At 41.4% G+C, this 26,571-nt stretch overlaps 1 protein-coding gene across 12 annotated transcripts in view; it reads right to left on the reverse strand.

Moving 5' to 3' along the window:
• The window catches only part of MCF2L2 (MCF.2 cell line derived transforming sequence-like 2), a 243,203-nt gene that overhangs the window by 122,666 nt on the left and 93,966 nt on the right, over positions 1 to 26,571 (reverse strand). For all 12 annotated transcript variants that reach the window (XM_067466067.1, XM_067466070.1, XM_067466061.1 and 9 more), the window contains exons 7-15: positions 26,414 to 26,563; positions 24,184 to 24,308; positions 21,082 to 21,196; positions 19,779 to 19,898; positions 16,543 to 16,734; positions 10,940 to 11,131; positions 9,154 to 9,334; positions 3,418 to 3,521; positions 323 to 411 (exon numbers count right to left, since the gene is read on the reverse strand). In XM_067466067.1, the coding sequence (XP_067322168.1) occupies positions 323 to 411; positions 3,418 to 3,521; positions 9,154 to 9,334; positions 10,940 to 11,131; positions 16,543 to 16,734; positions 19,779 to 19,898; positions 21,082 to 21,196; positions 24,184 to 24,308; positions 26,414 to 26,563 (1,268 nt within the window). The remainder of the gene's footprint in view (positions 1 to 322; positions 412 to 3,417; positions 3,522 to 9,153; positions 9,335 to 10,939; positions 11,132 to 16,542; positions 16,735 to 19,778; positions 19,899 to 21,081; positions 21,197 to 24,183; positions 24,309 to 26,413; positions 26,564 to 26,571) is intronic.

The following is a 26,571-nucleotide window of genomic DNA, read 5'->3' on the forward strand; positions in this document are numbered from 1 at the left end:
CTGTTGTTTTTCTAAGTAGTTTTGAAAGATTTTAAATTGGTTCACAGGTCAAAAATTGTGGTGGGACCCCGTGGGTCACATTTAGATGTTTAAGTTTCATGTTTCTCAGGACTGCACTTTGCCAACCCTTGTTTTAGAGATTGGGGTGACACTTGTATTCTAAAGAAAGACAATTATAGAAATTCAAGATAACAACCATTTTTTAAAAGGCAAACTGAAGTTAATGGCTATAGTTTAGTAATGCCATGTTCTACAAATCCAAGATAAAACCCTAACAAATAAGAGACAGCTGGACTATTTATTACTCTTGCTTAATCCTTACCTTCTCCTGGTAGATAGGTTTTCTTCACTTTCACTCATCACTAAGATTCTGCTGGAGCCTCCTTGACTTGCTTCATGCATAACTTCAATCTGGATAATGATTTTGAAAAACAACAGAAAAGATTATGGCTAAAAGTTCATTTCTTCTACAACTCAGTGTAATGCCAGCACTCAGAAACTCTTCAGAAGTCACAGAACCACAGAGTTAGAAAAGACAAGGGTCATCCAACAACCCTCACTATGAAGGAATACACAATTGAAGTCATTTGTCTAATTGATTTGTCTCAATAACTTAGAACTATTTCCACATGCCACAAAAGGCCTACTCAGCAGTCCTTCACATGTGAAATAGATAATTATGCTGACCATACAGGGTTGTTTTTTTGTCATTCTGAACACAATATTTGTGTTAAAGAACTATAGCAAAAGATATCTATTAAGATCATGTGTTCATATGGAGCTTTAATATAATGTCAGGCCATTCGCCCATACAGCTTAGTATTATTTATCCTGATTGAGTTTTGGTCTTTTCCAATGTATACTACCCAATTTTCAAACTGAAATGTAAATCTGGGATTTTTTAAAATGCATGTATGCATGTAAAGTGGGCTATGCTTGTGTTATAAGCAAACTATACTATAACATACATGGATTTGACTGAACAGACATTGCTTTTTCTTTTTTTTACAGTGGTGTGGCTAGATTTGATTTAGAGCGGAGGTGGGCACCTTTTGGGTGCCATGGGATCAATTTTAGCTCTGCCATCCTTATTGTGGTCTGTAATCCCACCCATTCCCTGCATAAATGGTTCTAAGGCAGTGGTTCTCAACCTGGGGTCCCCATATGTTTTTGGCCTACAACTCCCAGAAATCCCAGCCAGTTTACCAGCTGTTAGGATTTCTGGGAGTTGAAGGCTAAAAACATCTGGGGACCCCAGGCTGAGAACCACTGTTCTAAGATATGGCGGCAATCACAATTGGGAAGGGAAAGGGTCCTGGTTAACAGAAATTAATAATAATAATAATAATAATAATAATACACTTTATTTATATACCGCCCTATCTCCCCAAGAGGACTCATGGTTGTTTCCAAAATAAGGCAAAACATTCAATTTCCAGAAGGAAAAACCATACAAACAGATTAAAATAAACATCATAAAACGTAAGTATAAAATCCTGCTAAAATAAACACAAATTTAAAAACAAGTCTTATCATAACTCTATCAGACAGATTCAAACTACCAATGGCCAGAATTACAAAATGGACATGGCCAGCTATGAAAGGGGTGGGCAAGGGCTAGTACAACAAAGTGTTATAAGGCTGCAGAAGTGGATAAAGTGCAGAGCAGGGTCCTAGCTAATGGCCAAGGGAAGGGCCTAGGGACTAATCAATTCTCAGAGACCTGCTGGAACATCCAGGTTTTCAGGTCCCTACAGAAGGAGGACAGTGTGGGGACTTGCCTAATCTCCCTGAGGAGGAAATTCCAAAGTTGAGGGGGGGGGCACCACAGTAGGCCCTCTCTCTCATCCCCGCCAACCATGCTTGTGGCGGTGGCAGGGGTGACATCTTAGGGCCCACACTGGTTCATAGCGGGAGATGTGATCATGAAGATAGACAGGGCCCAAACCGTTTAGGGCTTTTAGAGATGCCTTTCCCTGCAGTAAAACAAAGCACATGGCAACAGAGTTCTAGAGAAGAATCACACTTCCTGAAATGTTCTGGAGAAAAGTCTTCTCTAAAATAGATGGGGAAAATAAATGAGTGGTATACTCCAAAACATATTGGGGACTAAGGGGCATGTATACTCTGGCTAAATATCACCACCTTTTTCCATGCAGAATTATAATATCAAGGGTGGGCAACTGTGAAAGACTAGAGAACTGAATTAGCACCTTACAATATCTTAAGAGGGCTGTACCTTCCACTACTTCCCTAGCAACAGCAACAAAAACAAAAGTGTTTTGCCCCTGAATATTGAGAGTTGGGGGATTTTTACCATGTTTCTTGCCTCCCTGGCCCATTTTAAGTTCAGGGAAATCTTGTTTTAATAGTTGCTTCCTGTTCATTACCTGATTCAAAAAGAGATATCTACTGGGCCTATATGGGTTCACATTTTGCACAGAGCTGGGTTACATGAATAAGCCTCAAACTCATGTGTTGCCCTTCTTTGTGTACTTTCAAATAGATAAAAAAAATCCACATCTTTAAATAAGCTGCAGTTTAGTGTTCTGTCTGGGCCTAAACAAACTCTGGTTAGTCTTAAGAATGGTCAAATGATACAAAACAGCTACAAACCATAGCTTATGACATGGCAATATTTCCCAGTGACTAGAAGAAACCTCAAACAAAGATGCCAGCATGGAAGTACCAAATTATAGTTTATCCCAGGAGTCCTCAAACTAAGGCCCGAGGGCCGGATACGGCCCTCCAGGGTCATTTATCCGGCCCTCGCGCAGGGTCAACCTAAGTCTGAAATGACTTGAAAGCAGACAACAACAACAATCCTACCTCATCAGCGAAAAGCAGGCTCACACTTCTCATTGAAATACTAATATGTTTATATTTGTTAAAATTCTTCTTCATTTTAATTATTGTATTGTTTTAAAGTGTTTTTGCACTACAAATAAGATAAGTGCAGTGTGCAAAGGAATTCATTCATGTTTTTTTTCCCAAATTATAATCCAGCCCTCCAACAGTTTGAGGGACTGTGACCTGGCCCTCTAGTTAAAAAGATTGAGGACCCCTGGTTTATCCAGAAATCTAATTCTGCCACATAGATTCACCTTTATGCAATGATCTGTTTGAATGCCTGTTTACCACTAATCTTAGATCTGAGATGTGGAAAACCTAACATAAGCCTGTCACAGGGTTTTATTTGCAAGATCTCTTTGGAAGGGGGTGGTTTTCTAAATTTGCTGGACTATAGTACCATCATCATTTCAATGATTGACTGTGCTAGCCGGAGATTATGTGGACTGTAAGCAAAGGCATCTTGTACAGCATAGTATTGGGGAAGGGTAATCTAGAGCAATGCCTTAAGAAACAATGGTCTCAGTAACTTGGTTTTTCTCCAACAGAGAAACCAGAACTTCCTACCTTAATTCCACCTTTAGTCTTCTTTACACTTTTCTTTTTCGACAAGTCTGCATCAGAAACAGATTTTGGAGGACTAGAAATTTCTAGCGATCTCCTATGGGTAGCTGAAATGACACAAACAGGACTCATATAATATCAGAAGATGAAACACAGTGAAATCAAAAGCAAAGAATACCATCCTTTTAAAGTTCTGCAAGTTTAATTATTTTTTGGGACTAGACAAAAGTTTGATTAGTTTATTGGACTAGCAAAGCATTTGTTTTAGGTGTTTATAAAACCAGGACTATTAGTCCCCCTCTACACTGCCATATAATCCATACTATCAAAGCAGATAATCTATAGCTATTAGGCCTGGGTAACAACGGAATAATTTGTTTCTAAAATCGATTTGTATTTGGGGGGTTTTTTTGTTTCGATATTTAAAATAATTACAAAATTTTCCTTTTAAAAAGTTCGATATTTACGAAATTTCGTAAATGGTAAAAAATTAATCGATTTCCGAAACAATAACGAATCGATTCGTTAATGGCGGACGCGACCGCGAAATACGCTAAAAAACCTCCAAAACCTTCTGAAGCTTCCCTCTCCCTCTGTTGTTGACTGTTGGTGTGATATTATAATTTTTTTTCACTAATTAAACCATAAAACTGGCCCAGACATGCGGAAATAATAACAAAACGACCTCAAAACAATAACGAAACGAATACAATATCGAAATACGAAGCATTTACAAAACGTTTTTGAAAATTTGTTTTTTTTAATAATTGCTCCAGAATGGTTCGTTATCGTTTTGTAATTGAAAAAATTAACGAATTATTAACGAATTACGAATTAACGAAACGAAACCGCCCAGCCCTAATAGCTATAGTCCTCAGCCAGTAATTGTTTTTAGAAGCAGCTAAAATTCCATTTGAAATAAAATCAATGTTCACTGCCATTACACTGTTTATTGGAACATGTGAGGCTCTCTCTCAGTGAACAAAATGTAGGAAGGAATGTATGAAACTAAACCCACTGCTGAATAATGTCACTGGAAAAAACTACCATGTATGTTGAAAAAATAAACCATGCAGTTACTGTAAAAAGAGAATGATGAATTGTTGATCCTAGCAGTGAAGATGGTGAGAAAAGGCAGATATGTAGCATCTGGATTGAATCCTAACTTTCCTTCCAGGAACAGAACAGAGTTCATGTTCACAAAATGCGGCTTTCTCACCTCCCTTTTGGAGTGACCTGTGGCCCACCTTTAAGAATTTGCTCTCTTGGCATTAAGGAGAAAATGTGGGAGGGGAAAGGGTTGCAAACTGAGAATGAGGAGTTGGTGGAATAAATACTATCTTACATAAACAGAGGAGCAAATTCAGGACCTGAGTTTCTGTGCCTCAAGGTCTACTGTTCTAACCTTTTATGTCTTTATTAAGTGTGAGAGATCCTTACTGCTTTCAGTTAAATATGCTTTCACAGCCAAAAAAAGGAACTAGTAGGTATATCCAAGATGAAACCTGACTTCCTCTCTAAATACCCATCAAAATATCTTGACCAGAATCCCGTATCAGCTCCTTATTTGCGTATACTTAGTTGCAATTATTTAACTCAGTAAACTCTCCTGGGCAGACACTCCTTAATTAAGTAAACTCTCCTGGCCTGATATGCCTTAACTAAGTAAACTCTCTTGCCTTCCTGCCACCAACTGGTAGGAAACATCCTTCAGTCATGCTCCAGTTGCCAGTGGAATGGACCACCTCCTTATGCAGCTGATGCCTGGTAAAGTAGGTAGTGGTGGTAGAGTTACAATCATGGCAATAGTGTCACAATGGTGACTGAATACCTGTCACGAATACAGAACAATTACTTATCCATAACTGTTTCTTATTCATGATTGCTAACTTAAGCTGGCTCTATACTGTAGAATTAATGTCATTTTCCAGCACTTTAGCTCAATATTTGGAGTTGGTTGAGGCACAAGCACGATTAGATACAGAATGCTAAAGATCTTGTAAAACTACAGGACTTGTGATTTCATAGCTTTGAGCCACAGCAAAGTGGTTTCAACTGCATTCATTCTAGGATGTAGATACCACCCAATGCCATGATTAATGACATGATGGTTACAATTATAACCCACCTATTCCACTTTATCAGGCACCAGCTGCATGGGGGAAAGGATGCCCATTGTACCAGTATTTGGAGCACAGATAAAGAATGATTCCTCTTGATTTGGAGAGATTATGCCAGGAGCTTACTTAGTTAAGTATAGCGAATGAAAAAACTGGTACATAATCCAGGCCTTTGTTTTTAAATATTACCTTTCCTTTTTTTAAACTCCATCTCTCTATCCAGTTACAGACAGAAAATATGTGAATCACCAGCACTTCCTTCCTGCCCTATTTCCTAGGTCTAAATGACATAAAGAAATCTATATGTGTTCATCTCCTGCATCTGATAATAGGGTCATGGCTCCATGAAAGTGTATGCCAAATAAAACATATTAGGACACCACCAGCATTTCCAAATTTCACAGATGAAACCTGGGATATATTTGGCCAAATAACATCAGATTGCGGTAAAAATTTACCAATATGGAAGAACACACAAACCAGGAGAAGCTTTAACATCACGACCTTATGAGAATGTTGATCTTGGTTTGGAGATTCTTTATCAAACAGGGCTGATTGACAGGTTACCAAGATCTACCAAAGAACAGGTAGTAGCCCAGGGTAGGAGCCCCCAGTGACGCAATGGGTTAAACCTTTGTGCCAGCAGGACTGCTGACCGATAATCAGCGAATTGAATCTGGGGAGAGCGGGTTGAGTTTCCTCTGTCAGCTCCAGCTCCCCATGCAGAGACATTAGATAAGCTTCCCACAAGGACGGTAAAACATCAAACATCTGGGCATCCCCTGGATAACATCCGTACAGACAGCCAATTCTCTCACACCAGAAGCGACTTGCAGTTTCTGAACTTGCTACTGACATGAAAAAAAAAAACAGCTCAGAGTGTGAGTCATAAGGCAGGAAATCTCTAGGTCAGATCTCACGTCAGCTGTGAATGCTTCAGATTCTGACAAATTATCAATCAAAAGCCAAATTAGATTGATCCAGACAGATTGAGAAGATGTCTGAACTAAAAAAGCGGTCTGAATGTGAACACTCCTGAAGACTTGCTAACTATTGGGGATTTGGAAGGACACGGAGATGGAAACCATTTATCTCCCAAAACTTGCTTTTCTCCCCAAGTTTTCCATATATGTAAACTCTTAAGATGGGGATAGGGAAAAGGGAGAGGATGGGGTATAGCTTTGGAATCAATAGTTCTAACTTCTATAAATAGAGAGCATGTTTTCTAGTGCTCACACGACTCAGTGCTTGGCAATGTTGAAGTAACATACACAGGGACTGATTTGGTGTTTGCTGATAGTTTTCAGCCCCCAAAGAAGGAAGGGCGCACACCTTTGTAGAGTCTGTGGAGTCAGGAACAGTAATCACTGCCCCTTAAAGTCTTTCTGTCTTTGCTACCATATGCTGCATTTCCACACAGTATCCCTATCCCATTGCAATCCCTGAGTTTTTGTTCCCAACTTCGCAGAAAAGGAAAAACTGCCAATTATTTTTCATTCATTATCTTTATGCTTGGCATTTGCCAGTTTCATACAATGGCCAAAGATAAGCAACTGAGACGAGTAGGCGAAGAAAATAACAGCCCTCCTCCATTTAAACAGGAAGTGCTGTGGCACACTTCCTAAAACTTCCTGGTTTCTTAAGTAGGGCATCTCTGTGCTGCAGGTTTCTACCACAATTCCTCACAAAAATGGAGGTGGTTTTAGCACGTAGTGTGTAGTGTTCAGCTATGAATCATCTGCAAAGTTCACCCACAGTCTGAACCAGGAAATCAATACATCTGTTTTTCCCTTTCCAAGGGAAAGACATTCCCAGGTTGTATTTTTAAATATCCAGTCATTAAAGAACATTAATATTATTTTATCTAATCTCTAGTACCAAACATAGCAAACCCCATTGGACTGACTTTCTGTTAAATACATAGTATAAAACTCATAGTTAAATGTTAGAGCTTTCTCACTTTTCATTTTAATGCTTCCAAGATGGCTCTTTGCATACTACAAAAGCATCCCTTAGCAAAATAAAACCTGGCAACTAGAGTTTTGCTCATCCATTCTGACTTTGATATGTATTATAACTTCTCTGTACACGAAGGGGGAAAAAAGGAAGGTCTCTTCTCACTTCTGGTTTTTAAATAAACATTCCAAACAGTAACAAGCTAGTGGTTTCCTCAGGAGACATAGATGGAATTCACATCTGCCACATTTCCTGAGTCAGCTAATCTCTCCTTGGTCTTTTCCACTTTCATCTTCACACCAGATGTTATTCATTAAGCAATTTATTTTTTTTACAGACTACCGACAATGTAGGATGCTATGATGGATCCAACAGACAGCCGGATATTTGGACCTGGCATATGACCAGTTGTAGGATTTCATGACTTTAAAAGGCACTCCAACTGTGTTTCACCTCCCAAGGAAGCTGATTTGAGTTTCCTAGGGCCAATTAATGCAACAAAAACTGGATCCTTGTGAATGTGGATTGCATAGATCTGTGTGGTGTGTATGTTGAATGCTTATGGAGCTGTACATTTGTCTAAGCATGGGTAATAAGTGTAAGCATGGGTAATAAGTGAGTCCCCCCGCCCCCAGGGAGTTGAGAAGGACTGGGTAGAAATGCTGGAAATAATAATAAGGAAAGTAGTGGGCGGTCATCCTGTAAATCAAACAGTTTCCAAGTTTTTGAAATATATAATCTAAAGCAGCACAAGGTATACTGAAAATGCTAACCCAGAAAAGCATCACCACAGGGCATATGGAAAGCATTGCAGAGAAGTGACAAGAGCTTAACTGTAGGTCATGGCCACACAGCACCGCTTGTTAAAATGCTCTGATATGTCTTTGCTTGAAACTTTGGAGAGACACTGTCAATCAAACAGTATTAGATTATGGCCAACTAGCCTGAACAGATATAAAATGGTTTCCTATGTTCCTTATACGTTAAAATTGCTCAAAGAGCTTGGGAAAGTTACTTGTTGCACCTACGATTTCTAGAATTCCCCAGACCATGCTGACTAAGGTTTCCATCAGATGAAATCCAAAAAAGTGACTTTTTCAAGATCAGATTGCTCTCTTCTTTCTATACCCCAGTATGAATTTGATTCCATGAGACCTGACATGAAGAAGGTGATGGTCACAGGAGGGAACCCTATGCTTAATTCTGAGCTGAATCACAAACAAGCAGAAGTGATGTTGGAGAGTCAAGTTGTCATTTGAACTGATGAATAACATCGTCTAATTTCCTTATCTTTCTGGATGTCCCATACTTTGAGAGGGGGGAGAGCTATCTTTAGAGACTTTTATTGTTTCCTTGGAATTAAGATAAATGCATGAAGAATACAGCAATCTTTGGCTTCTAGTCAGGTTGGCTTTGTATCACCTCCAGGACCACAGACACAATGTCTCTACGCATCACTTGCTCAGAAACATCAGGTGAAAGGTGCTGTTATCTTCATGTCCTGCTTATAGGCTGGGTAGCCTATAAACACGACATGAAGATAACAGCACCCTTCATTGATGGTCACTGTGGTAAAAGGAATGCTGGACTAATAACGCTATGTTTGCCAGACCTTGGATTTAAATGAATGGGTTAAGAAGCCCAAGTATTATCTATGACTTACCTAAGGTGCTGGTAGGGCGGATGCTTTTAGGTGATGCTCGCTTTGGTGATGACTCTGGATGTGGGGCTACGGGTTGCACCGGCCGAGTCGGCTTTGCTGCCAGCTTCTTCAGACTCACTTGCCTCTTGTCAAACATTTCTTGTACATCTTCTAGTTTTTGTAGAACTCTTTGGGCATGGCTCTGCAGAAGAAATATTGAGATAAAGCACGTATCACTATGAGTCTAAGAATGCCAAAGCATACACCTTTTGCCCAAGAGTGTTAATATGTTGCACAAAACCTCATATTAATTTATTATCAATGGCTAGTAGTCAGAATGGTTATGTGCAACCTTCTGGTTCAGAACACTGACTTTGAATCAAAGCTTGAGAAAGTTACGTTTTCTTAGCACAAATCCCAGAAACTCAATGGTCATGTTGACTGGCAGTAGTGACTGGCTGTTTTCATGTCAGAGGGATGGTAAACCCACTTCAAGTTATAGTCTGACCTACAAAGGTTGGCACCAGAGTGCATTAATCACCTCCACTAACACCTCCAGCTGTTGTGTGCTGGTTATGGCATTCTAGAAAGTGAAGTTCAAAACGATCTTGACAGATTACAGAGATGGGCCAAAACTAACAAAATGAAGTTCAACAGTGACAAATGCAAGATACTCCACTTTGGCAGAAAAAATGAAATGCAAAGATACAGAATGGGTGACGCCTGGCTCGAGAGCAGTATGTGTGAAAAAGATCTTGGAGTCCTCGTGGACAACAAGTTAAACATGAGCCAACAATGTGATGTGGCGGCAAAAAAAGCCAATGGGATTTTGGCCTGCATCAATAGGAGCATAGTGTCTAGATCTAAGGAAGTCATGCTACCCCTCTATTCTGCTTTGGTTAGACCACATCTGGAATATTGTGTCCAATTCTGGGCACCACAATTCAAGAGAGATATTGACAAGCTGGAATGTGTCCAGAGGAGGGCGACTAAAATGATCAAGGGTCTGGAGAACAAGCCCTATGAGGAGCAGCTTAGGGAACTGGGCATGTTTAGCCTGAAGAAGAGAAGGCTGAGAGGAGATATGATAGCCATGTATAAATATGTGAGAGGAAGCCACAGGGAGGAGGGAGCAAGCTTGTTTTCTGCTTCCTTGGAGACTAGGACGCGGAACAATGGCTTCAAACTGCAAGAGAGGAGATTCCATCTGAACATGAGGAAGAACTTCCTGACTGTGAGAGCCGTTCAGCAGTGGAACTCTCTGCCCCGGAGTGTGGTGGAGGCTCCTTCTTTGGAAGCTTTTAAGCAGAGGCTGGATGGCCATTTGTCAGGGGTGATTTGAATGCAATATTCCTGCTTCTTGATAGGGGGTTGGACTGGATGGCCCAAGAGGTCTCTTCCAACTCTTTGATTCTATGATTCTATGATTCTAAGTAGCTTGTCAACATCTACTCTAAATATTAGTTGCAAAAAGTACATTTCACAGATAATATGGCTGGATGCTCTTCTCTAGTCCTCAAGATGAGAGAAGGGAGTCTTAGTGGAGAGCACTATGTGTTCCCGTTTGTTAGATCTGGTGTTTTTTTATTTGAATTGCATGTTCTTTGCAACTGTGTATAATAAGCATTGTGTATTATACAAACAGCAGGGCCCACTATTGTGACATTACAAGGGGTCATCTCTAAGCCTGAGGTTTTGGCCCTGAAATCACAGCTAAGAAGAAACAGTAGCATAGGTTTGTTACCATCATGTTCTGCTTGAGAAACAGAATTTGGACTAGATCGACCTTTTGGTCTCATGTCCTTACCTTAATCTCTGGGGTGAGAATCATCTCAAACTGATTGCAGAACTCCTTGCCATTCAATAGCTGGTGGTCCTTGGCAGTTCCCAGGAATTTCTCTATGTCACAAAGTGCAGTTTCAGCTCCCTCTTGTGTCTGGCACTTGTCCACAGCTTGGGAAGCTAAGAGGTAGATTCCAGCTTCACACCACTGGCTTGCCTTGAAAGGGGAAGTGAGTGGGAAATAGCAAGCAATTACAACTTCAAATCATACATCCCTCCAATCTAAAACAAAAATATTAGTCTATCAGGGGAGAAATGAAAGGCAGATACTTAACTGTATACCATTATTCTCGGAAGGAATTAAGAAAAGTTTGTTTTGAGCTGTAACTCTCCAAATCCCATAGCCAATATAGCTACTGGGCAGTTATAGACATACTGACTGGGAAAGTTTGGGAGTTGTAACCTAATACCTTGCTTTCCAGATTTGTAGGTATTGATGTCTTCAGCCTATGCCAATTCACTGGTTCTATATATAGTGATTTTTGGCTTAAAAACAAGAGTAAAAAAATAATGTTCATAACAATGTCAGCAGACAGACAACAAGATTGTCGTGGGGTTCGAAGTGAGTTGAAAAGCTTAGATGCAGTACTGTAAGCAGGGGAAAATAGTAGAGCAAGGAAATAAGTATCAGTCCTTTAACTTCTTAACTACTTTATCATTCAAAAATTGGCATTTTAAAATTGCTGTTTCCTCTCCCACTCGGAATACAGAAGTACAGAGAAAACTTCATGCAGTACCAGAAACTTAGAAAGAAACCGGTCACTGCATAAATATCCTGGAGGAAACATTTTTGGAATATCACTTTAATGGTAAAACTATCTTCATGTATTCAAGAAAACAGAAAGAATTCTTTTTTGCAACTTGTGTCCTTTCATTTACTTTATTAATCACACTACATGATTAGTGGGGAGGTGGGGAGGGGGGTAGTGGGGAAGAAAGGAGATTGGCAAGGACCGGAAAGTAAGATCTTGGCATTAGTCTGCGGCATGGAGGGGGGGGAGGTGTTTCATGAGCCGAGGGGCCCCCATAGAGGTCGTGGTGGGAAGGAGGAGATGCGGGAAAAGGAGACCTCGAATTCGGCCTAATTCGGACCGCTTATCCATATTAACAACCCCCAACCGGTCTCCTAAGGTAAATTGGTGTAACCAGGTGAGCGGGCCCTCTGGTTTGAAGGTGGTGTTGTTGAACGCCAGATCTGTCAACGGTAAAACGACCTGGATCCAGGATTTAATCCTGGAGGAGCGGGCAGATCTGGCGTGCATCACGGAGACCTGGCTGGATGAAGCTGGGGGCGTAAACCTCTCCCAGCTTTGTCCTCCAGGTTTCTCCGTGCAACACCAACCAAGAGCCGGAGGACGGGGAGGCGGGGTCGCAGTGGTCTATAAAGATTCCATCCATCTGATCAGGAGTCCCATCCCGCAGACCACAAATTTTGAATGCGTCCACCTGAGGGTGGGTGACCGGGACAGAATAGGGATTCTTGTAGTGTACCGTCCACCTCGCTGCACTACAGTCTCCCTGCCTGAGCTAGCGGGGGTGGTCTCGAGCCTGGTGGTGGAGTCCCAACGGCTCCTTGTGCTGGGGGACTTCAACATCCATGCCGAGACGACCCTCACAGGAGCGGCTCAGGACTTCATGTCTGCCATGGCAACCATGGGGCTGTCCCAACAAATAACTGGCCCCACCCACTGTGCTGGACACACATTGGACTTGGTTTTCTGCCAGGGATGGGAGCAAGGTGGCGGTGTGGAGGAGTTGTCCATCTCTCCGTTGCCATGGACCGACCACTTCCTGATCAGATTTAGGCTCACTGCGCCCCCTAACCTCCGCAAAGGTGGAGGACCCATTAAGATGGTCCGCCCCAGGAGGCTTATGGATCCGAACGGATTCCTGACGGCTCTTGGGGATTTTCCCGCCACCTCGGTAGGTGACCATGTTGAGGCCTTGGTCGCTCTCTGGAATGGGGAGATGACCAGGGCAATTGACAGGATCGCTCCGGAACGTCCCCTCTCAAGTAACCGAGCTAAACCAGCTCCTTGGTTCACTGGGGAGCTGGCAGCGATGAAGCGAAGGAAGAGGGAACTAGAGAGCGTGTGGCGCTCGGACCCAAGCGAGCCAAATCGAGCACGGTTTGTGTCCTTTTTAAGGGCATATGCCGCGGCAATAAAAGCCGCAAAGAAAACTTTCTTTGCGGCCACTATTGCGTCTGCAAAAAACCGTCCGGCGGAGTTGTTTCGGATTGTCAGAGGTCTTTTAACTCCCCCTACTTCAGGTGGGAGCCCTGACAACTCGGACACGCGCTGTGAAGCATTTGCTCGGTTCTTTGCAGACAAAGTTGCTTTGATCCGTTCTGGACTGGACGCCACATTAAATGCAGTCTCTGTGGATGTGACACAAGCACCTGCTTGTCCTATTTTGATGGATTCTTTTCAGTTTGTGAAACCCGAGGATGTGGACAAGATACTTGGAGGAATGAGGCCCACCACGTCCATCCTAGACCCCTGCCCATCCTGGCTTCTGAAAGAGGCCAGAGGGGGATTGGCTGAGTGGGTAACGGTGGTGGTTAATGCCTCCCTTCGGGAAGGCACGATTCCAGCGAGCCTAAAACAGGCTATTATAAAGCCGCTGTTGAAGAAACCATCACTGGACCCCACTAAATTTGACAACTTTCGGCCTGTTTCCAATCTTCCCTTCTTGGGCAAAGTCATGGAAAGCGTGGTGGCCTCACAACTCCAGGTATTCTTGAGAGACACGGATTATCTGGATCCGGCACAGTCTGGCTTCAGACCGGGACATGGTACCGAGACGGTCTTGGTCGCCTTAGTGGATGATCTCCGCCGGGAGCTAGACAGGGGGAGTGTGTCCCTGTTGGTGCTTCTGGACCTCTCAGCGGCCTTCGATACCGTCGACCACGGTATTCTTCTGGGACGCCTTGCAGAGATGGGCCTTGGGGGCACCGCTTTGCGGTGGCTCCAGTCATTTCTGGAGGGTCGTACCCAGAAGGTGTTATTGGGGGACTCCTGCTCAACACCACAGCCTTTGACCTGTGGTGTTCCTCAGGGCTCCATATTGTCCCCCATGCTGTTTAACATCTACATGAAGCCGCTGGGTGAGATCATCCGGAGTTTCGGGGTGCGGTGTCACCTGTACGCAGATGACGTCCAACTCTGTCACTCCTTCCCACCTGCTACTAAGGAGGCTGTCAAAGTCCTGAACCGGTGCCTGGCCGCTGTGACGGTCTGGATGAGGGCGAACAAACTGAAATTAAATCCAGACAAGACAGAGGTACTCCTGGTCAGTCGCAAGGCCGAACAGGGTATAGGGTTACAGCCTGTGCTGGACGGGGTCGCACTCCCCTTGAAGGCGCAGGTTCGCAGCTTGGGTGTGACCCTGGACTCATAGCTGAGCCTGGATCCCCAGGTTTCAGCGGTGACCAGGGGAGCATTTGCACAGCTTCGGCTCGTGCGCCAGCTGCGCCCGTATCTTGGGAAGTCTGACTTGGCCACGGTGGTACACGCTTTGGTCACATCCCGTCTCGACTACTGCAACGCTCTCTACGTGGGGCTGCCCTTGAAGACGGCCCGGAAGCTCCAGCTAGTCCAGCGCGCGGCAGCCATGGTGTTAACCAGAGCGGGACGCAGGGAGCGCACAACGCCCTTGCTGTCCCAGCTCCACTGGCTGCCGAGCAGCTACCGGGCCCAATTCAAGGTGCTGGTGCTAACCTACAAAGCCCTAAACGGTTCCGGCCCAAAATACCTTGAGTACCGCATCTCGGCCTACGAGCCCACGAGGACCTTGAGATCATCCGGGGAGGCCCTTCTCTCGGTCCCGCCTGCCTCACAGGCACGCTTGGCGGGGACTAGAGAGCGGGCCTTCTCGGTGGTGGCCCCCCGGCTCTGGAACTCCCTCCCTGCTGAAATTAGACAGGCGCCTTCCCTCTTGGCCTTCCGCAAGGGCCTGAAAACCTGGCTCTTCGAAAAGGCCTTCAATTAAGTGCTATGTTTTTGGAATGACCACCGGAATGGACTATGACTACGAGATTGCCTATGACCCAAACAATGACGAAGCGGATTTTTAGTTTAATTAGCTGTGTGTTAGTAAGATGTGTGTTATGGCCCTGAATTTATTGTAACTGTTGTCTTTATGTTCTATGTTCTGTACACCGCCACGAGTCGCCTTCGGGCTGAGAGTGGCGGTTAACAAGTGCAAATAATAAATAAATAAATAAATAAATACATTGTGTGTTGACCCTTTCTAAATCATGTGTGAACATGTGGAACAATGTTATTACTAGGAACGACTCAGAGGAGTTTATTTTATAGGATGATAGTTCCAAGATCTGTGCTTTACCTCCGGCATTTTGAAAACTATCATTTCTCCTTCTACATTTGTTGCTTTCTAATTAAAGAACAATAAAATAGGAAAAGGAACATATTACTTCCTCTTAAGCTGCCAGTATTTGAATGTAAGTTGCTTCTGCTTTCAACCAAATACTCTCTCTTTCATCCACATTACAAGTTTATTTGGTAAGCATGTGTGCACGTACTTACACATACACAAAACAAAATTAAAACTTTCCTCTATCATGACCTTTTCATACTAATTCCGCCAATCCTATTACTTTAAAAAGGTATGTCTCTTAGTGAATTTCTTTCACAGCAGCACTTAATCCAAGTCCTTAAAGTGCTTTAATTTGATTTAAGAGAGACTAATAAGTAATTTAGGGTCTTGCTATGAACACCCCTTGATAAAGGAATACTCCAAAGCAATTGTGACACCCAACACTTAATGATTTTCACTCCCTCCTTTTCCAAATTTGGTCCCACCCATTTTCTCTGCAAGTTTTCAGAGTAAATTCGCTCTCGCTATAGATACTTACTGGGAGGAGGTTTTGACTGTTAATATAGAAATTGGCCTAATGGTTTATATTAAGAACTTGGCACATATTAAATGACACTGAGTGCTCTAAGTAGATTAAGAAATTCACTGTCACTACTGGAAAATCTGTATTTTGATTTTACACCTCTATATATTTGTGATATATGGGAAAAAGAGAAACATACAATATTCAAAATTCAACAATCAAAATACAAGTATTCTCTCTGTGCATAGCTCTCCATACAGATTAGCATCATGAACATGCATTCTCACATGCAATGGTAGACCCAGCAGCCCAACTTCAAATGAGTGTGACTCAACAGTCCATCAGATATTTCAACACACTGCTTGCTGATTTCGTTTATGTGGCAACAACATTCAAATTAGCAACAGAATTGAGAATGTTAGATTTCATTTAAAAGTATAGTCCATTAAAAGAAAACCTGAAATTTCTGCCAAAGACTTAAAAATTAGAAAATATTTCTCACCATCTTCCTCCCCTTCCCATCCCTTTCAGTTTTGTACATGTTCCTTTAACCAACTCTTACTTATTTTCAAAACAATTGAGATTTCCGGTGATAGAATTTGGGTGACTTAATACAAAAGCCCAATTCTTCCCGATAACTGATGAATTCATTTCTTAATAGAACATTATCAGCAAGTAACATTTCCCACTTCCACGTATCTTACCTTATCTATTTGTTTATGCAATTCTAGAGACTTTCCTAAAATATCATATTTTTTCTTTGTCTCATTGGCAAAGTCATCACAGATGCGCCTGAGTTCAACACACTTTGGTCTAATGGAGTCAATTGCATAATGGTTGTTTTGGATCAGTTGGTCTCCTTGAAGGGCTAATGACTGGGCTTTTTCCAAAGGTTCCTGCAAAAGATCATGAAAAGCACACATAAAGATTACTGAAAACTCTACGTGAATCAAACAAAAGCAAATTTTCTGTCATCCACATGGGAACTAGGAGTCAGACTTTTTTGGAAACCACATTCTTATTGGCTTGTTGCAAGTTTTTCGGCCTGTATGGCCATGTTCTCTCCTAACGTATGCCCACATCTATGGCAGGCATCCTCAGAGGTTGAGGAGTCTGTTGGAAACTAGGCAAGTGAGGTTTATATGTCCAGGGTGGCACTGGGAGACATTCAACAGATATATAAACCTCACTTGCCCAGTTTCCAATAGATCTTACAAGCTCTGAGGGTGCCTGCGATAGATGTGGGTGAAACATCAGGAGAGAATGCTTCCGGAACATGGCCATACAGCTCGGAAAACTCACAGCAAGCCAGTGATTCCGGCCATGAAAGCCTTCGACAACACACATTCTTATGCTTATACATTAAATACAATTATTTGATTGCGAAGAACTGTCTAGCATCCCCTGATATCCTCAACCAGGCAAGCTCTTCTGGTCTATGTGGCTTACACAGAGACATATCGGGAAGTGTAGCTATGATAGTTGAATGTCAATCACTCATTTCCCAAACATGTTTTTTTTCAGCTGCATTCCTTTATGCCCAACCACTTCCTTATCAATGAAGGATGAGTGATTGCCAGGGATCTTCTAAAAATTCACATGGATGATACTATCGTGGAATGCTTGTCTATTACTTTTCTATCATGTGTGGTGAGGATATGAGAGACAGACATTTCAGTGATATGCATTGTTTTTTAAAAAAATCAAGTTTAGTAATCCTAGTCGCCAGTCTTGCTTTTCCTCACAACATTTTTGCATTCATTTCATACCTCTACATACCATGTAGACGCTTCCAAGGTCATGTGGCTGGCATGACTGCATGGAGTGCCATTACCTTCCCGCCAAAGTGGTACCTATTGATCTACCCACATTTGCGTGCTTTCAAACTGCTAGGTTAGCAGAAGCTGGGGCTAACAGCGGGAGATCATCCTGTTTCCCGGATTCAACTGCCAATCCTTCGGTCAGCAAGTTTAGCAGCTTAGCAGTTTAACCTGCTGTGCCACCAGGGGCACCTTCAAATACTAAGCAAGGTATGCATTTGATAAATATGCTTAAATTAATGTGGGACATCATTAAGAACAATATTAAGGAAAATGCACACCAGAACATGAATCCATAAAAAATCTCAACACTTTATAAAGAAGTCGGACAGAATGAGAATTCTGTTGAGATTCTGAGTGTTACAAGAAATGTGATTTTTGTCATCCCTATTCACAGCTTCATCAGGAATCCATCTTTTATATATCTTAAAGTCTGATGATCCCTTCATATCTGTATTGTCTCTCAATTGGGGTCTATAAATCTATCTCAGTGACTGACACTCAAGGTGCTTCATTCTTTTCAAACAATTCTGCCTAACTGTTTTCATCTGCACCTTATGGCACGAACCCCCTGCCCCCAACAATCCATACTGGAGTGCTTATTTCTTAAGATCCTTCCTTTAAACCCAACAATTCCCCTTATGGAGCCATCAACACTAGACCTTAATCACTAAGGATTAATAGCTATCTGTATGTGTGATGGAACCCAAATATCTAAAACTGCATGAGCTCACAATTACACCAGCTGCCCTTGACTCTTTTCTCCCCTCCGTCTATCAAATGACAACTATGCTTTCCTTCGGCACAGGCGTGTATCTTTTTTGCTCCTGTAATTCTGTAATTTCACATCTACTCCAACAGTTTATTGTTACATGCTGTCAAATTGATTCAACTTCTGCCAACTCTACAAAGGAGAAACCTCAAAAAGATCCAGTTAATAACAGCCTTGCTCAGATTCTGCAAACTTGTGGCTGGGGCTTCCCTTTCTGAGTCTCCCTGTAATTTGTTCTTCCTCTTTTCAACTGCCTTCCACTTTCCCCGATTTGTCTTTTGACAGCATTATAGTAATAATTCACTCCTCTTTCAGTGTTTGATGGGTGAGTATTGTTACTAAAGTGGCAAAAAGGGGAAATATCAGCAAGTTCAGGAGAAGCTAAATTGGTGCTTATAGTCCAAAATCCTCTAAAGCAGTGGTTCTCAACCTTCCTAATGCCGCAACCCCTTAATACAGTTCCTCATGTTGTGGTGACCCCCAACCATAACATTATGTTTGTTGCTACTTTATAACTGTAATTTTGCTACTGTTATGAATCGTAATGTAAATGTCTGATACGCAGGATGTATTTTTATTCACTGAACCAAATCTGGCACAAATACCCGATATACCCAAATTTGAATACTGGTGGGGTTGGGGGGGGGGGTTGATTTTGTCATTTGGGAGTTGTAGTTGCTGGGATTTATAGTTCACCTATAATCAAAGAGCATTCAACGATGGAATTGAACCAAACTTGACACACAGAACATACTGGAAGGGTTTGGAGGGCATTGATCTTGAGTTTTGGAGTTCTAGATCAGAGAGCACTGTGGAATCAAACAATGATGGACCTGGATCAAACTTGGCACAGATACTCAATAGTGGAGTTTGCAGAAAATAGATCTTGACATTTGGGAGTTATAGTTGCTGCCATGTATCGTTCACCTACAATGAACTAGCATTCTGAATCCCACCATCTGAGAATTGGGCCAAACTTCCCCACAGAACCCCAATGACCAACAGAAAATACTGTGTTTTCTGATGGTCTTTGGCGACCCCACTAACATCCCCTCGCGACCCCCCCACCCCCAGATTGAGAAGCACTGCTCTAAAGGGAACCCAAACTATCCCAATGCAAGAACAAGTAAGCCTAGTGCCAATGCAATACTGAATGGCCACTGAGGGGGGAAATGGAAAAGCAAGAAGGAGCATGACAGGTGGATGAGAGAATCGTGAAGAGCAGAAGTTCATGCTGTAACATTTTGCTGTAAATCCCACTTGTAATTACTTGTAATTGTTATATAGCAATACAGCTTCTAACAATGTACTCTGGTTTGCTTATAAGGCCAGTGTTTATAAAACAAACCTGTCCTCTTTCTTCTATCTGCTTGCACTCCTTCAGAAGATGCTCCACACGGGAAACACTGTCTCCAATATCCGTGAAACCAGCCTGTGCTTCCATCAGGTTGTCCAATACTAGTTTGACCTATAAGAAGAATGTGCACAAAAAGATGGAACAAATTAACAAGCTTCCTAAACTTCCTGGATATCACCTGGTTGAAATCAAAACAGCATCCTTCTTTTACTTAAACATTTTCTTGATCAATGTGAACCATAAATTTAATAGACATTATGGAAGCACATCAGATAAACTGGTTTGATTCTTCCTGACAACTGAGCTTGGTGGATACTCCAATTGAATCTAATACTTTCATGCTTTTATGTCACACATAAAACTCTGCAAACTACAGGAAAGAAGATTCCACCTGAACATTAGGAAGAACTTCCTAACTGTGAAAGCTATTCAGCAGTGGAACTCTCTACCCCGGAGTGTGGTGGAGGCTCCTTCTTTGGAGGCTTTTAAACAGAGGCTGGATGGCCATCTGTCAGGGGTGCGTTGAATGTGATTTTCCTGCTTCTTGGCAGAGAGTTGGACTGGATGGCCCACGAGGTCTCTTCCAATTCTAGGATTCTATATGTGTCCACAAAACTAACATGTGCGTCCAGTCCAAATAACATTTCTGCCACACAGTTGGCCTCCGAAATATGTGAAGCTGGCTGATTACAGAGTTGAGTAGTTGATGTCTGTAATGTCAGCTCAAAGCTAATACCTTTAAAATACATTTGAGTTAATTTGATTAATTTAATGCTATAAAATTATCTCTAACAAGTTGATTATACCTCCCAAGATACAGTAGTACATAAATATTACTGTACATAAACATTAAAAATATCAAAATAATTTTCTTACACGTTTTGAACTTTTAACATGGTAAATCCAGTATAATCTTCTCATTATACATTCAATAAATTGGTTCAATTCATTATAAAAGCATTTTCTTTCTTTATCTTTTTAAGCTATTTAAGGTTTACCAGATAATTTTGCAATCAAAGCATATCTAATAAAAGTAGGCCATCACATATATCACATTTAAATCTTTCAAATAATTAATATAGCAGCTGTTAATAGCCTTTTAAAAAATAATGAAGTCCTTCTCTAAATTCTGTCTGGGATTTGCAGTTCAGTTTTGTCTTCCTTTCTGAGTACATTTACTTTTCTATGAATAATAAATAGAATCCTCACCTGATATATGGAAGCAACAATCAGCAGGTAACTCAGTGGGATTGGGAAAAGCACAAAAATAATAAAGAATAAACAAGGGGAATACCTCTCTGAAATCCTGCTCGAAGTGTCGAAGCTGCAAACACTGTTCTAATTTTAGATGGTGCTTGGACCAGAACTGATCAAAGGCTCTCTCTGTTTCATCCAACTGAGCTAGCAACCTGTTGAGGCAATGAAAGAATGACATTTGATTCAGAGAGACAATCTCAGTGTGCTAGAGCAAAGAAGGCACAGGGAGATAGGGCAAAGTGGAATAAAGGAGACAAAGCTCGACTGTCAATTAGAACAAAGTCTATACGGTGGCACCGACTGGAGTATTATTAGTACTGTTAATTGCCTTCAAATTGGCTTCGGCATATGATGATCATATGAATGAGAGAATTCCAAAAGCCCCAGTCTTCAATTGTCTTGCTCAGATCTTCAAACTTGTGGCCATGGCTTCCTTGATTGTGTCTATCCACCTATAATGCAGTCTTCTTCTCTTCTTATTGCCTTCAACTTTACAGATCGCTATTGTATTTTCTAATGAGTCATATTGTCTTGTTATATATCCAAAGTATGACAGTTTCAGTTTGGTCACTTAGACTTCTAATCGCAGTTCAGGCTTGATTTTCCCTTCGACCCATTTATTTGTGTTTTTGGCAGCTTATAGTATCTATGGTGCCATTCAGTTTCAGTTATTTTCAGTTGCTAAGCAGAATTCTGAATTACTGGTGTTAAATGGCTATCTGAGGTATGTAATGAAGTAGATGATATTTATATCATGTTATGCTACAAATGATTTTCTCTCACTCTCAAAGGTCCAACAATATCCCTTTGTATACTGATGCAGACTGTGTATATTACAGTACTATCAGATTCCTGACAAAGATCTCAACTCAGTGACCAAACTGAAACTGTCATGCAAGACACTCCACTTAGGCAGAAAAAACGAAATGCAAAGATATAAAATGGGGGATGCCTGGCTCGAGAGGAGTACATGTGAAAAAGATCTTGGAGTCCTTGTGGACAACAAGTTAAACAAAAAAAAAGCCAATGGGATTTTGAGGAAGAACTTCCTGACTGTGAGAGCCATTCAGCAGTGGAACTCTCTGCCCCGGAGTGTGGTGGAGGCTCCTTCTTTGGAAGCTTTTAAATAGAGGCTGGATGGCCATCTGTCAGGGATGATTTGAATGCAATATTCCTGCTTCTTGGCAGAATGGGGTTGGACTGGATGGCCCATGAGGTCTCTTCCAACTCTTTGATTCTATGATTCAGTGATTTCTAAACATGCAAGAGGACAATTGAATGCTCCTGTTATTCTTTTGGGTTTGGGAATTCACAGTTTCCTAGTAGAAAGTTGTATTGAATTTATTGTTTGAACTTATTGAATGTCAATTGGATTGGACTGCTAACTTAAGTTAGTGTCTAGCTGGAGAAACATAAGGATAACAGCAGAAAACAATTCCTCTTAACTATATTTGCTAAACCATATGGTAACAGACCATCATGAGTTTCCCTCTTCTACACAATGCCATCCAGTATACCCTATCCCTCAAATTTAGGCATTCTCCAAGTGCTATGAATGTTAGGGACATGGGTTGTTGTAGGTTTTTTTCGGGTTATATGGCCATGTTCTAGAGGCATTATCTCCTGACGTTTCGCCTGCATCTATGGCAAGCATCCTCAGAGATAGTGAGGTCTGTTGGAACTAGGAAAATGGGTTTATATATCTGTGGAATGACCAGGGTGGGACAAAGAACTCTTGTCTGTTGGAGCTAGGTGTGAATGTTTCAACTGACCACCTTGATTAGCATGGCCTAACAGTTGTTTGGTGTGGCTTGTTGGTGCCTGGGGCAATTTTTTGTTGAGAGGTAATTAGATGTCCTTGATTGTTTTCTCTGTTGTTTTCCTGTTGTAATATTAGAGTTTTTAAATACTGGTAGCCAGATTTTGTTCATTTTCACGGATTCCTCCTTTCTGTTGAAATTGTCCACATGCTTGTGGATTTCAATGGCTTCTCTGTGTAGTCTGATATGGTGGTTGTGAGAGTGGTCCAGCATTTCTGTGTTCTCAAATAATATGCTATGTCCAGGTTGGTTCATCAGTTGTTCTGCTATGGCTGACTTCTCTGATTGAAGTAGTCTGCAGTGCTTTCATGTTCCTTGATTCATGTTTGGGCGCTGCGTTTGGTGTTCTCTATGTAGACTTGTCCACAGCTGCATGGTATACAGTAGACTCCTGCAGAAGTGAGAGGATCTTTCTTGTCCTTTGCTGAACGTAGCATTTGTTGGATTTTTTTGGTGGGTCTGTAGATAGTTTATATGTTGTGTTTCCTCATCAGCTTCCCTATGCGGTCAGTGGTTCCCGTGATGTATGGCAAGAACACTTTTCCCCTGGGTGGATCTTTGACTTTACTCTCATGGCTTGTTCTCGGTCTTGCAGCTCTCCCGATGTCTGAGATGGATGTATCCATTGGCCTGTAGAGCCTAGTTTAGGTGGTTCAGTTCATCTTGGAGGAGGTGGGGTTCGCAGATTCTAAACCATGTTAGGGACATGGTTTATTTTCATTCATTTTTTAAAATTTTCATGTTTGTTTTCATTCATTTGTTACCCCATGGGTGGTCCTGCCCATCTGTGGAGAGTCTCCAGTGAAGAAATAATCAATCTCTCACTCTTTTCGAAAACACTAAATCGCCGACATGAAGTATTGACATAACTCTGCTTAGTGGAAGTGCCAGCCTTTTGAGCAATTATCTCACATATTTCTAAATATGAAAGGTTAATAATCTTTTTGTGACAATATTCCCTGCTTGATTCACTCCTTTCTGGTATTTCTGATCCAAAAGATGGTTACTACAAAATAAGTTGTAAGGATGGAATCTTTGTTTTTTGTTTTTTGTTTAGTACATGTTAACGATAAGCAGATTGCTTTTGGATGAAAGACACATACACACAAATTATAGGCAATAAGCAGATTGCTTTTGTATAAAAGACACACATTTTGTATAAAACACACACACAACTGGGCATATACTATAGGAATATGAATTAGACCGGGGGGTGCAAGGTTTAGTCAACAAACCGGATTTCTCAGATTATCATCAGTGTATTTATTTATATCCCACTTTAATCTCGCATCCAAGAAAAACCTACATTTTATTCTTACCTTTCTACAGTTGCCACATTTTCTAATTCATCTGGACTAAGTTTGCTGGTGGCACTTCGTGTGACAGGCTCTCTAATACAAGTCAATAGTGTGGCCCCCTGCTTCACAGCCAGTTTCAGCTCATCCTGTTGAGAAAAACAACAACAAAGGAAGGAAAAACTGTGGACATTTCATCACAATGTATCATAATATCTGACTCAAGAGCTACTGCAAAGACACATGTATCTGTGTGACTTCATCCCTCTCTATTGATACGCTATGAGGATACAAATCAAAGCCTCCAACTCAGTCTTTGCCAACTTTGTGTCCTCCAAAACTGTCTAAACTTTTCAAACTTCACTATATTTGGAATCATACCCCCCATATTTCCAGAAACCTTTGCCAATGGGAACTGTGGTCATTATTATTTCAAAACTTTAATCTGTTTTAACTCATTGTTTAATGTACTTTTAGCTTATTTTACTGTTTTCAATCTATTTTAATTCTATTTGTAAGCCATCCTGAGATATCCTGATATTGGGGGTGATATCAATGTTCTAACAAAACCATACGTCTGGTTTAAAAAAGAAAATAGATATGGTCACAGAATGGTTCAAAATCAGAAGCGAGTATATTTTAGTAACCATAAAGAGCCTGTATCAGGGGATAAGCAAACCTTGGCCCTCCAGATGTTCTTCACCACAACTTCCATCTTTTGTGACTGTTGGGCCTTCTGGAATTTATGGGAGTTGTAGTTCCTAATCCCAGAAAGGTATTTCCATGGAAAGTGTTGCAGGGGTTCCCTTGAGGAATTGGCAAAACTACCTTGTGAATTCCTTGCCTAAGAATTCCAACTTGAAACAAACACATTGTGCTACATCGACTATCCCTCCTGCGATTTTATCTAAGTGCAAGAAAGAACATATTGTTTCCTTTTTTAAGATATTGAAGTGCTGGCGGTGACTAATTTTATATTTTCATGGAACTCAGCCAAAGAAAAGCAGCCACGAATAGGCAGGGAACCTCCCATTTTCTAGGTCTGATTTGAACTAAGCTGCAACTCTGCATCAACTCCTTTCCGAAGCTCCATTTCTCACTTTTCAAGCTTAGATAGGAGATAACAGTGGGACTTCCCACTCGTTCCTGTTCCCCACTATTAATGCCAATGGAGTTCTCACTCCCACTCCTCTTGCTTTTCTGAAGGGAGAGTCTAAGTGCATATATGATAAATCCTGCAATTAACCCTCAAATCTATGCCTGCTAATAGTATGCATTATATCCTTCTAGGATTCTCACCCAGGAACTTAGTGGGATGGGAGATGAACAGTCACTGCGTACGTCTACAATGCACAATTAATGCCATTTGATGCCACTTTAACTGCCAAGATTCAATGCTATAGAATCATTGGAGTTTGGTGAGGCACTAGCACTCTTTTGCAGAGAAAGCTAAAGACCTTGAAAAACTACAACTCACATGATTCCATAGCATTGTGCCATGACAATTAAAATGGTGTCTAACTGCACTAATTCTACAGAGTTGATGCATCTGCTATTCCCAAACTAGAGACAGCAGAAGCATTATCTGTTCAAAGAGGGGCAAGGATCCTATAATCTTGACTCCATAAAGAAGATGATATCTGGAAATTGCATTTTTTCAGCAGCAGCATTGTACAGCAGAATGCTTTGTGACAACACTAATAAGCCTAAGCAGGCCATTTCCAGATATCATTTTTTTCTTCATGGAGTCAGGATCATGGGATCCTGCAGCATCAATATTCAGAGATATACCCCATGTCTGATCATCTCAAGGTGGAACTAAAATGAAAAGCAAACTAAGCATGCCATTATTGCCACTGCAGCAGATAATATTTTTGCCTCTGGTATTCCAGACGAGTTTTGTAATATTTCTTCTGTGCCTTCAAATCGTTTCTGACTTATGGTGACCTTGAGGTGAATCTATCATGGGGTTTTCTTGGCAAGGTTTGTTTAGAAGGCAGTTTGCCTTTGCCTTCCTCTAAGGCAAGGTCACCCAGTTTTCCAATCCTGGACTCCAGAAAGAAATAATTCCTCGGAAAACACTCGAAGTGTCACAGCTAGATTTTGCTGTTATTTCACACAGAACAACAGAATAAGTATTTAAATATCTCTCAGAAAACTATGGTTGGAGAGGTGCATGAAAATAGCAAGCTTGGAAATAGAAATTTAGGACTGTTTTTCTCAGGGTCAGAGACAGAGAGACACAAACACTTACCTTCAATTTGTTGTGCTGTTCGGTGTGTGCCGACAGCAATTCTTCAGTGCACGGCACATCATTGGGAAGTTCTGTCTCTGCCAAATTTGTCCCAAAGGTCTGCAACATCTGTGCTGTGGTTTTTACTGTCATGGCAAAATTCTCAATGGCCTGGAAGA

The sequence above is a fragment of the Anolis sagrei genome, chromosome 3, assembly GCF_037176765.1.
Source record: "Anolis sagrei isolate rAnoSag1 chromosome 3, rAnoSag1.mat, whole genome shotgun sequence".
In the NCBI taxonomy this organism is placed as follows: Eukaryota; Metazoa; Chordata; class Lepidosauria; order Squamata; family Dactyloidae; genus Anolis; species Anolis sagrei.